The sequence below is a fragment of the Aulostomus chinensis genome, chromosome 4 (genome assembly GCF_037954235.1).
Source record: "Aulostomus chinensis isolate RoL2024-O1b breed Wild chromosome 4, RoL_Achi_v1.0, whole genome shotgun sequence".
In the NCBI taxonomy this organism is placed as follows: domain Eukaryota; kingdom Metazoa; phylum Chordata; class Actinopteri; order Syngnathiformes; family Aulostomidae; genus Aulostomus; species Aulostomus chinensis.
In genome coordinates, this window is record NC_141323.1 from 12,988,028 (window position 1) to 13,000,830 (window position 12,803).

At 44.7% G+C, this 12,803-nt stretch overlaps 1 protein-coding gene across 1 annotated transcript; it reads left to right on the forward strand.

Annotated features, from left to right (window-relative positions):
• The first annotated feature begins 351 nt into the window (after positions 1-351).
• Positions 352-9,933, forward strand: fam180a (family with sequence similarity 180 member A). The gene is made up of 3 exons (XM_086202432.1): positions 352-520; positions 7,288-7,385; positions 7,945-9,933. Exons 1-3 carry the CDS (start codon positions 451-453, stop codon positions 8,272-8,274), a joined length of 498 nt encoding a protein of 165 aa, XP_086058558.1. The 5' UTR covers positions 352-450; the 3' UTR covers positions 8,275-9,933.
• The last annotated feature ends 2,870 nt before the right edge of the window (positions 9,934-12,803 follow it).

The window sequence follows — 12,803 nt, forward strand, 5'->3', positions numbered from 1 at the left end:
CGAGAGAATGTGTTGGTGTGTTTTGCAAGCACAGGTTGGGTTCTGCCTCACGGGACATCATCATGCTGGCGCGCGGAGTTTATTTTTATCACCCATTCGTCCAGTCACTCGTAGCGCCACTCAGTAACTGAGGCGGTCAGCCAGTCAAGCAGTTAGCTTGTAGCTGAGACACAAGTGCAGCCAAGAGTCACTCCCCAAATTATTTCCAGATGAGCGACCAGACAGCTTCTGCTAAGAGGAGAACACACACACACACACACACACACACACACACACACACACACACACACGCACACACACACACGGAAGGAGGGAAAGAGGAGGTGACAGAAAATAATGAGGAATGATCCCGCACACGAACACAAAATGCAGAAACCTTTTACATCGACGACCGAGGTGGTTTTAAATGAATGTGATTGCATCCCTTGAGAGACCAGAGAGCGAAGCAGCATGGCGTGGCCTCTTCTCATCAGTGTTTACCTGTCCATCTACCTGGCAGCCGCTCAGCACTCCAGGAGAGGTAGGTGGACGGCGGTGAGGCGCTTCAGACTCACCCTGTCTGTATCTAACATCTCTCTTATGCTCCAAACGTATTCCAACATTTTTTTTGTGTCGCTTCCATATAGAAATCTTAAACAAACCACGATGATGTATAACCTCAATGAAAAGAAAGAACCCTGTCTTTCAATATATGATAAGTGTTTGGAAGATTGCAAAAGTGCAGGACATCAATGGCGAATTTCCATCAAAAACTGACAGGCTGTTGCTGTTGGATTTACTCAGGAAGGAATTTCCTCCCTCAACGCTCGCATAGCTTTAATTCTTCAAGTTCCACGATGCAAGAGCCTGCCAAGAGAGGGAGGACAACTGATGAAATTCTATAAACACTGAGATAATCAATTGATAATATGATTAAGATCATTTTCCTTTGATGAATTTAACACATTTTATGATCCAAAGTTTTACGATGAGCTTCTCACGTGGTTCATGAATCAGATCGTTGAATTCATATCAGTGTGAACGAGTTGAAAGACACTGGACAAGACAGCTTTCTTTGACCGCCATAAAACATCACTCTTGGGGTGCCCAGGAAGTCCGTCGCGTTGCCTACCAACACCGGGGACGATGGTTGGGTTCCCGGTGTTTCCTCCAGCTTGGTCGGGCGTCATCTGTCCTTCCGTGGAGGGATCGGTGGAGCCTTGTACCACCAGCAGAGCGGCTTCTACAGAGCTGCATCCTCTCTTGTCTTCTCTGGTGATTAAATAGTCACTTCTTGGTCGAGTTTCAGCTTCACACGACTGATGGTGTTTACATTGTACATGTCACATTGCTGCTTGGGTCTTAACAAGCATTTGGAGGTTCATTGAAATGCTAAGCACAAGATGGCAAACCGCCATCATGACTTTCCTCTCTCTTCTTTTCTTTTCACTCTTTTTTTCCCTGTAAGCCAGAGGGAACCAGACGTCCGTGATGTTTTTGTTTTTCTCTCTCTCTCTCCAGTCTCATCAACACATCCCTCCTGCCAGGAGTGCCATTTAGCCTATTAGCCATTTGCTAATTAATGTATCTTTGTTGTTCCCTCATCTCCTTGCAAGCAGTTAGCAGGAGATTACAAGTTCCCTGCCTGTGCATAATGACATTGGGGGGAAGTCTGCCCATCCAAACGCTGATTGTTGGAGCACGGGGGGGGGGGGGGGGGGGGGGGCAAGGGGATATAAGGGATGAACAGGCTTTGAGTAAACAAGAGAAAAGTTAAGATGCTGCAGGGAGGGACAGTAAAATTTCTCTCCCAATTATTATTGATAGGCTGATTGATTCTCTAAATTGACCGTAGGTGTGACTGTGAGTGTGAATGGTTGTTCGTCTCTGTGTGTTGGCCCTGTGATGGACTGGCGACCTGTCCAGGGTGAACCCCGCCTCTCGCCTGTAGATGCTGGGATAGGCTCCAGCCCCCCCGCGACCCTTACTAGTGAAGAATAAGCGGAAGACGACGATGGAATTATTATTGGAAGCCCAAAATTTCTCAAGACCTTTGACCTGTTATTGATACCTGAGAGTAGAACCGACGACACAAGATTTTTACCTTTTAAAAACCTTTCAATCGAAAGCTACTCGTGCTTTTGTTATACAAGGAAGTGAGACAGGATGCAAACACTATCCCAGATTAGCAGCTCTGGTATAACGTCACGAAGACTGTATGTACAAGTTATAGCTTTGATATCATGGAAAAAGAAATGTACCTGCAGAATAACTGCAGAGTAAAAATATAGAATTCCAGGTAGCAGCAGCAGAACTGCTTCAAATACCATGTTCTCATACATAGTATAGTTTTGTAATTGTTTATTAAACTACAGGCAGCGCGGTGGTGCAGTGGTCAGCACTGTCTCCTCACAGCAAGAAGGTTCCGGGTTCGAGTCCCAGCTCGGGCACAGGATCTTTCTGTGTGAGTCTCCATGTTCTCCCTGTTCCTGTGTGGGTTCTCTCTGGTACTCCAGCTTCCTCCCACAGTCCAAAGACATCAAGTTAATCCAGACTCTAAATTGACCGTAGGTGTGTAGTGTGAATGGTTGTCTGTCTCTATGTGTTGGCCCTGTGATGGACTGGTGACCTGTCCAGGGTGAACCCCGCCTCTCACCTGAAGGACACTGGGATAGGCTCCACCCCCCGACCCTTAACAGGATAAGCAATAGGAAATGGATGGATGGATGGATGGATGGATGGATGATGGTATTAAACTACAAGGCAGTGTGTTGCTGGACTCCTCTCATTCTCCATGCATCTTGGAAGTTGTGTAATTCTCCTTTTACAAAAATGCGTGTTTTTTTGCAAGATGACAATTGGGACATTTGATTTTTTCAACGGTGATGTCTGCTGGAGTTTCTTTGTGCAGGTGATTGAAGGATTATGTGGTGGTGGTGGTGGTGGGGGAGGGGGAGGGGCGGGGGCGCCGCAATATTTTAGAGGATAATCCAAAACTACTCTGTTCCCTCAAGGGTTCAGAACTCTCAAGATTGTCTCGCATCAGTTTGGTATGATGAGAAAAGTCAAAATGTGTTTACCTAAGTGAGTAAACTCCCTAATTGAGGCCATTAGAAAACATTCATTTGGATGATTTCTTATTCCACTTCTGCAGCATTCCCTCCTGCCCTGCAGCAGCCTTCAGCTCCTACACCCACCCAGCTGCTCACCTCTCCCCGGGGTCCTCATCAGCCACTCAGTGTTCACACTACACCCTCCTCTTTTCCAGCAGTTCCTCGATTGTCTATTGTGCAAGCAGCATTAGTTGTTCTTCTCCCCCTGCCTCTCACCCACCCCACCCTCGTCCCAGCCTTTTTTTTTAGACCAGTTTTCTGCTTGCCTTTCCCTTTTCATTGTGTTTGCTTGTCTAAACTTCATGCTTTTCGCCAAACTCTGTTCTTTACCGAGTTGCTTTTACTTCCTTTTTTGCCTCTGATTTGTGCATTTCAGTCCAGCACCTCTTTTGCTGAGCTATAACATCGATTTAATGTCCTATCCCATTTTTGTTTGTAGCCTTTATAAATGACAGATGGCCTGTTTTCTTGTGTCTACAGCAATGCAGCTCCAAACCTGTGAGCATTAACCAGCGATTACATTTTCATTCCAAACTGTTGTTGTTGCTGCTGCTGCTGCTGGAAATAAAAACACATTTCCCTACATGCCAGAGGACTATTGTTTTACAGCAACCAATGACTGAGAATGGTTTATTCAATTTATATGTAAATTGCAGATTATTAATTTTAAATGTAAATCAGCATTGCGGTGGCCTCTAAGGTGTCACTTCCCCACAGCTCCTCCATCCTTTAACAACATAAGCCTTGCTCCAATGAGAGCACTTTCAACTCTGTGTTGTTATCACTGGCAATGAAGCAGTAGTTTCTCTTTGTGCGTGCACAGACATTCCCCCTCCCCTGCTGATTGTGCTGCTAGTGTTGGACGAAAAGGGACAAAAAGTGTCCCGTATGTTGTGGTTCTTCCTGTCAGATGTACGAAACATGAATGGAACTTTCCCGTTCCGCGCAAAACGGCACTGGACCCGCGTTTGTGTCATCTGCTAGGTCTGATGTGATGTTGTATCATCTCTTTGGACAACGATGTTTGCCGATATCAAGAAGTCAGCCGCGATGCGGTTTGAAACGATCCAGGTGCCTGCGATCGAGATGAGACAATAGCATCCATCCATCCATTGTTCATTCCGCTTATCTGTTCAGGGTCGCAGAGGGGCTGGAGCCTATCCCAGCTGAGGCGAGAGGCGGGGTTCACCCTGGACGGGCCGCCAGTCCGTCACAGGAGACAATATTATTATAACCTGTTACATTTCTGTTTTGACAGTTTCATGTCAGAATAGCTGCAGTCTGAAAGAGAAGGCTATTTTACAGATGCACAAACTTCCTCGATCGTGCATCAAGGTAGTTTGACATATCGTCCCACCGCTACCTGCTACTATGATGCTACCGCTACTTCATACGCGCCAGGTGGGATGAATGAGCGAGGATCGACGGAGGGAGCAAACACTGACCCAGAACTTTGTGTAGAACTTCCAGCCCCTGGCACTTCCATAGCGCAAGAGGGGAGTGAATTCAACAACGAATCATGGCAGTCAGAGTTCTATATCTATAATATTGAGTTTACATTGAATATCTGCATACAAGGAGACACAGAAACAATTTGTTAGAAGTTGTGTTCCATCATCGTATAAAGATGGCATGTTTGAGAAAAAAATCATAAAAACGTGAAAGGTTGGAAACGTTTCGTGGCACAGCGAAAAGTGTCGGTTTGCCCAACACTGTCTGAGAGTTGAGATTCGCTCACATCTGTGTTGGATGGTCCGTGTTGATTATTATTGTGTTTAAATTCTACAACTTTGATGACGTTACACTTGATAGGTTTTGAATGTGGCTGACCTTCTTTAAAGTCAATTTCTCACGACTAAAGTGGTGACATCCAGGATTGTATTCATGAGACTGCTGGGCCGGATTTGAAACAGAGGTGTAACTCATCATGTTTGGTGTGCCAATGGACAATAAATATATCTTTCCCTCAAAGATTGAAAGGGAAATATGCACATTTGGTGCCTGAAGATAAGAGAGATTGATTTTCTGTTGTGGATGTGTCCAGTAGAAACAAAATCCAACTTTAAAGCAAATATGTGCAAATGCTTCATGCTTTCCCACGGTTACAATGTCTCTTCTCGGCAACCTCACCGTCACGATAAGCAAGTACGAATGTTTCTCAGGAATCAATGAATATTTAAAATGTAAAGTCAAAACATTCTGAAGCACTGGGGGGATGCTGGACTATCTGAGTTCTAGTGAGGTAAAACGAAAATGTATTTGGTGGAATTTTCAGTATTCAGGCACATGGAACGGAATCACATTCAAAACGTGTCTTTTCATTTTTGAGACATGGTTGGACTGTGAAAACAAAGCAGAGGCTGAGACCGGCAGTCGCCCAAGCAGGAAGCAGGTACACGGGGAGATCAGCCGGTGCGTGTGGCTTCGGCTGGCCTCACAAATGCTACGCAGCTAAATGTATCTGGCCGACAATGAGGCTGCCGGGCAGCGGGGCTCGTCGTTACTGCGGAATTGGCGAGGCAGTGCGCTGCAGATGCCACTGTCGGGTGCGAAGGTTTGGTCTGAATTCAAATGAATCTGTGTTTAAACAGTATCCCTCATTAACATCTCCCTTTGTGATCTGTGTGTGTTGCCTCACACACTGAACCAAACACTGGAGAGCATATTTGAAGCACTGGAATGTGTCTGGAGAAACTCAAAGGAACTTCACTTCATTACGCTGCAAATGCCCTTTCAGCTCCAATCAGTGTTGGCACTAAATTTGTCTCACACCATGAAAGCAACAGACTCAAAGTTTGAGCAGAGACACATTTCCAACATTATGGAAGTGACGCATGTGTGGATATTCTTGCTTGACCTCTCTGCTCCCTCTCTCTGCAGCATTGAATCTATCTGACGTTTTATTCCAGCCGTATTTAGACGACTGTACTTCCCATAGACTTCCCATCACCAGAGGGAATCTCGGCTCACCATCACGAAGAAATTCCCTGCAAAAATAAGAACGCAATATGGTGTTGGACTATTCCTTGAACAACCTGTCTGATGTTGTACACGGAGGGATGACCGGGGGTTCAGTAGAGCTATGATTCCCAAAAGTGGGGTACTTGTACATCTATAGATGATCAGTTACACGAGGGGTACATGAGAAAAACTCTCAAAGTCCCCCCTCAAGAATAAACAATGTTTTTATCTTTTTTCCTTTCTGTCATTCTTAAAGACCTGCACCTTCTCTTCTTCTGACCTCCACATGTCAAACTAAGGGGCTGTACAGCCAAACAGAGGCAGTCAGGCTACACACCCAGCAGGCCGAACGCCAGTTTTCTGCGTTTAGCTCCTAATACGTTGCTTAACTTTCTCCAATATGGATAAATGATTGAAGTATATAGCTGCATCTATGGGAGGGGATGCAGTGCAGGCCTTCTAGCGCCGTTAGCATTAAATGTTAGCAGTACGAGCCAAGCCCCTGGTGGTTCGAGTACCATCAGCGAGCATTTGAATATATTAAGGGGGTGGAGGACTTAAAATGTCTGGGAACCAAGAGTATCTTGGGTGTCTAGGTCGAGGCTTAATGTGGGGGTCATGACCCTGTGAGCCCCTCTACCGTAATTCCGAGTTCCAAAGACTAGGGAGGAAAATGGAGAACTTGGCCAAAAGCCGCACAAACGCGGAGGGAATGTGCAGACTTTCATACAGCAAAGGTCTGGGCCAGAGAACTAAAGGAGTCAAATATCTTGTGAAAAGTCCTGCACAACTCTTCGTGCGTAATCCCACGCACGTCTCGTGTCGCATGTCCAGCAACACCAGCGAACCCCTGCAGTGAGACGCTCAAGCAAAATGAACCAACATGCCTTTAATTCTCTGTGCAAAACACAGCGTTGTAAGATAGTTGTGACCATCCTATGGTTAGGCCCGAAAACCACTTGGCTAGAGTTTGGGGAAAGACCATAGTTTTGGATTAAAATACAAAAAATGAACCCTACCTGCTAACCCCACCCCAGGTCATCCGTCTCTCAGGTTGAAGCCCCCTCATCACACTGGGGGTCAGATTCAATCTAACCTTCATAATATTTGAGCAGTAATCTATCTGTTTTGTGTTCAAATCTCTCGCCCACCCACATCCATTCGACAATGTGCCTAATTTCTTAAGTATGAGGAAGATTCTCTGATCCAATTTCCTCTCTTTTGTGTATCCTAGCTCTGTATCCGTCAGCTTATAGGATCAAGCGTGGGACATATTCTCTGATCAACCCCTCCTTCCAGCGCTCAGTGGAGGACGTGAACCTGCTCTACGAGGTCAGACATTGAACACTTCGAGGAGGCGCTTTACTGGGAATCAGTTGGAGAACTATTGCGAAGTATAAAAGCCAGAGTACACATGTGGTCTAAAGTCAATATTATCGGAAATGTGAAGAATGTGTTTCTGAAAACTTTTTCTCTGGAAGGAGCTTACGTTCATATATAGTGATGATTTGAGTTCACATCAAACACTGGTGAATTTCTAGCATGGTGGAGTGTAGATGGATTTGTAATGAGAGAAGTCAAGAATTGAGGTGTTTACTTGATTATGTTTGGAGTTTAAAAATCTCCATAGGTTTAATCTAGCTGTAATTTGACAACTCATCACTGGCAATGTACAAATGACATCATATATCCATGATAATATCTAAATTTTATATTTAGAAACATGTTTTCAGCCTATGCGTGAAAATTTGTTTTACTAGCTGATAAATGCACAACTTTTACAACATAATGAAACAACACTAACAATAAAGAAACTGCAAAAACTCAGCCAAAAAGTACAGAAGATGAAATGCTAGTGGTCTCAATGTCCTCATGGGTCTCTCCCCTGCAGATCCTGCTGACTGGGATGCAAATCCAAGGCCCGGATCACACCGTGCTGATCCCAGACATGGAGCTGGCATCTCTGAAAAGCGTGAAGAAGCTGGAGGTCATCTGTGAGGACGTCTTGCCAAAGACGCTCTCTGACATCCGCCGTCTGACCGCTGGGCTCGCCCAACGCCGGCAGCCCCTCAACCAGCAGGACTTCGAGAGGACGGTGTTGACCTTGGTGTACATCATTCAGACCCTTGGTCGAATTAGCAACCAGCAGCAGAGAGAGGCGTGGACTGTCTCCATGGTCCAGTTGTTCCGAGCAATACAAAAAGACCTCAGACCCTCTTGAGAGGACAGAAATGTTGAAACAAGCTGTACTTTGTGTGTCCTTAGAGTCTGTGCTGCCATTTTTTTGTGGTGACCCTGGTTTTACATGCTCATGGTCACTGATTGTTGCAGGTATATTTTTCACTCCGGCTGGACTTTGGCAGTCAAGTTTGTTTTCGCTTGAATGTTACAGATTTGCTGAAACAACCCCCACCCCACCCCTCGCCTGAGCACTTCTCAAAGGGATGGTTTGGCCCAAAATTGATAACAAAAATGTTTAACCATGACAATTTTTCATTTTCTTCTTCTTGCCTGTAGTGCTATGGATGTCTATGTCTTTGAGCGGGTGGCTGAATTATGTAGCTCACAAATACGATGGGACTAGATGGTATTTGTAATGTGTGCGGTTTTATGTAGTTTGGGCAAAAAGAAAAACTTTGTACTGTAGGAAATATGAAGCTGTTGACAAGGGCTTTGGATTATCTTGAGTAACCGGGCAATCATTTGCCAAAAAAGACTTTGCGATTGTTTTTCATTTGTCTTTGGGCACCAATGCCATCAATGGAATCATAAGTGGAAAAGTGGAATTGTAATTGGAAAAGCAGACTGTTAATCCACATTGTTACTGGTACTGATGAAAAGTAAAACAGAAGTCAGGGAGCCAGCAACCAGATACGTGAGGATTTATCAGCTGTCACCAGATACACATTCTGGCAAGTGTCAGCAGACTGAGCCACTAACTTTGACTTTAGAGAGCAGAAGGGACGCCAAAATAAATCGTAAATGAACAGCGGCAGTCATTCCACTTTGGCCAGATAAACTGCGAATAATCTGCCCGCAAAGCAAAGGGGTTGGTTTTAATCTCTTAATTAAGTAACTTAATTATGCCACTGTAGCTGAGTGCTAATGTAACCGGGGAATGAAGTGTCTCAGTTAAACATTTATCCTTCTTGATTCTGTCACGGTCGTCCCTCGTGGAAACGTCAGAGAGCAGCGCCACCGCTCAGTGAACCTTTCCTCTGTTTTGATGTTCCACCTGACAATAATTGCATTGCTCTTTCTCTTTGTTGACATCTGTATGCCAGATGTGAATCCAAGTGTCAAGCAAAAACACCACCAGGCATTATTGCAAGAATTGTTGCAATAAAAGAAAAGAAATACTGACAATATTGATACACTGCATCGCAGCGGTACGTCTCCGCAATGTGACCTTTAACTGGCGAATTCTTTTCAGTTCATCCTTGCGTCCCAGTTGACAGTTAAGCCAAATTTCAAGGAAAGTCCTCAATGCGTTTCAGGGATATCACATCAACAAACAATGGGTCCTATGGGTGGACAACCCAAAAACACTATGCCCCTGGCCTATGGCCTTCGTTGATGGGAGGGCTTAGGCCAGAGGCATGAAGATAAGCCCTCCAGACTTTCCATCACGGTGTGATGGGGCATACCAAATGTCTCATTGCTGTTTTTGGACTGTATCACCTGACAGTCTTGGAACCCATCAGCTACGTCTGATGATTTAGCCCCTGGGAACAAGGGCCCGTATTTCAGGGCTCCGATGTAGCCAGCGGATATCCGGCCCAAGGCTCCCTCTGTTGCTCATTGTTTCCAGTCCGTAGAGCAACTTGAGAGGTTTGCGGGGAATCGAGCAGCGACAAATATGAGCGCACTGTTTTAAAAGTAGCCGGTTTACTCTCAGTTAACAGTTTAAATCCACCACAACGGCTTTGTCGAGTCACCAGACGACAGCCGCTTTTCTGACCTCGCACTTCCATACATCAGCGCTCCACATGGATTGTTTACATGGACGTAACCGGAGGCCCGCTCAAATGTGATTGGTCTGCACAACTCAAACGGAAACCAGAAGCCTCCTTGCCTACGGATTCTGTGTGCACGTGTAGAACCTGTTTGAAGTGTTAGTCCGCTGATAAAGATCCCATTTGCTGGTCTTGCCATTCATCATCGGTCCCGGTGACTCTGGCTGAAACGGGGTATTCTGATCCCACCGTTACTCCTGATGTAGGCCTTGGTGTTTCTCGCACTTTTCTCAGGTCTTGAATGTGCAGTTGTTTTCCCACTGATTGGAAATGTAATACTGTAGTCTGATCCTTGTAATTTGTTCATAATTAAATCAAACCAAAAGGCGTCTGAGCTCAGTTGAGCCATGTAGTCACATGAGCCCAAGGATTTGTTGATTAAACACGTCCCAATGTGCTTGTATCATCTATACATGCTTACATGCTATCCACACACGTCACTTAGGGCGACAACCAGATCATGAATATGCAACACGCACAAATGGCACGGTGATCATTTGCATTGACGTCATTGTCGCACAACATGGCAAATACCAGAATACCAGAAGTTTCCTGTTTACTACGACTAGGGTATTTGTTTTCAAGAGGGAATGACATCTGCGTGACCTCAGTCCAGGACACAGGAAACAACTTTCTCCTTTGAACTGTCTTGACTTGATCTTTGCTTGCACAAGGTTCAGCAGTGAGGGACATTCTTTCATTTTCCTCGGAAGAACTCAAGGATATCTGGGTGATCTAGAAATACCACAAGTGTAAGTATCGACTTTTTCATCGTGTCCCTTTTCCACTGTACTTCTACACGGGAAAAAAGAAACGCACTTATAAGTCTGTGTACATGTTTTCTACGTCACTTATCACCTAGCAGATGAATTGCCTTCCCTCTGTCCATAAAGTGCTCCACACCTTTGATTTTCTATTAAAAAGCTCTTTGAGTGAACACGACCAGATTCGTCTGCGTACATCAGTTCCACCCGCGATTGCTCATTTGAGCAAACTGACAGACGATTACTCCAAACCTTCCCATGTCCCTTCTCATGAGGAATTACAGTAATAGGCTTTCTTTGGCTTTACTCATCCTGGAGTGGATAGAAAGTGTAAATCTGGTTTGTGGTGTCTCTCCCAACCTCCCCCACTCCCCCCTTGAGTCTGATTAGTGAACATTTTGGTTTTCGATTCAACTCAGGCTCTCTTGTTGAAACTCAGACGCTGGCTCGTTGATCTCTGGATGTTTGTTATGTCCTGCCACCGACATCCTTTCACCGTCTTTTATTTCTACAAATGTATCAAATGATTACCGTCCTTTCTGCAGGATTTCCAGTCGCTTTCTCCGCGTGTCGGCGTTTATCCGATGCCCGAGCTTCCTCTGGCGCTGGCTCGCTAAGGACTGATTGGGAAGAGATGAAGAATTTCTTCCTAAGACAGTGGATCAGTCTTCGCTACTCTAATGATCATGATGATGGGTTCTGGGATGCTTCAGGCACGAGGACAAAGACATTAAAGACAACAGTAGAGCTCCCTCCACAAAGACTGAAAGCAGTGACTTTCATTCAGGCATCCTCTTCATTTGTTGGTAATCAATCTCGACACGAAGCAAATGAATATTGAATTCCTGGAATAAAGAAGCTTGCTTCCACATTTTCGGGGTAAATGAGTACATCAATATGAACCAGTACCCTGAACCTCGGTCGTCTCTGAAATCATTTTTGCACTGTTGCAACAACTGTGCAACCACCCTCACTGTGCTCCTCCCCTCTCGTAGCCGAACCTGCTTCAAGATCTCAGCGGTTTATTGCAAATGTCGTTACAGGCTGAAAGCACATGTTTCCTTCAGAGTATCATTTACATGCATTTACATAACGCCTCTGTGGGCTTCGCTCACAATCCTGCATCCATTTGCAAAGTCAATAATTGGAGAAGACGCGTGATAATGTAAACTATTTGCTCCGACAGGCGATTCATCAGTTATGAATAATAACATGTGGCCATCTTTCTGTGACCAGCTCCTAATGTAACATGATGCAACACTTTGAAAGAAATACACTTACCTGGAGTACTGACTCCCCTGTATTCCTTGTGGAAAAATCAGTCAGCAATTTGTTAAATGTAGTGTATTTCCTCTGAATATGATTTAAAATCCTCAGCAGCATTATTCATGTTGGAAGAGCAACACCATGTGGCTGTAGAGAGAACTGCTGTCTTGGAGGGTTTTTAAAAAAAAAATTGTAATCAATATTCATGCTTTTAAGCCATTTTGTGAGTACTTGTAACAAACTGCTTTTATGAACAGCACTGCGCTACAACTTTACAGAGAGGAAACGGTTGAAAAAGAAGTAACTTGTGCAATTTTTCATTCATATATTTGAGCAGAATATCGACTTGCTGGAAGTCAGCTTCATACAGAGCAGTTGGGGCTCAAGGGTCACTGCTTTTTCACTTTGCCCTCCTGAGGATTGAACCAGCAACCCTCTCATGTCAAGTTTGCTTTGCCAACCATTACACCTCTACCTTTCCATCATAATATTATTCTCCCGATAATATAACACTCCTACAAATAACACAATGAAAAGATTTAAGACATCAAGGACTATTTGCATGATTTTTGTGTGTACAAGTGGCTCACAAATGGCTCCTGGCTGAAGAAATAAAAGTTGTGTGAGTCTGGACAATGAGGCGTGTAATAATCTGACCTAGATTAGTTAGAGTAACAAAAATGACCACTAGTGAATGTAAACTC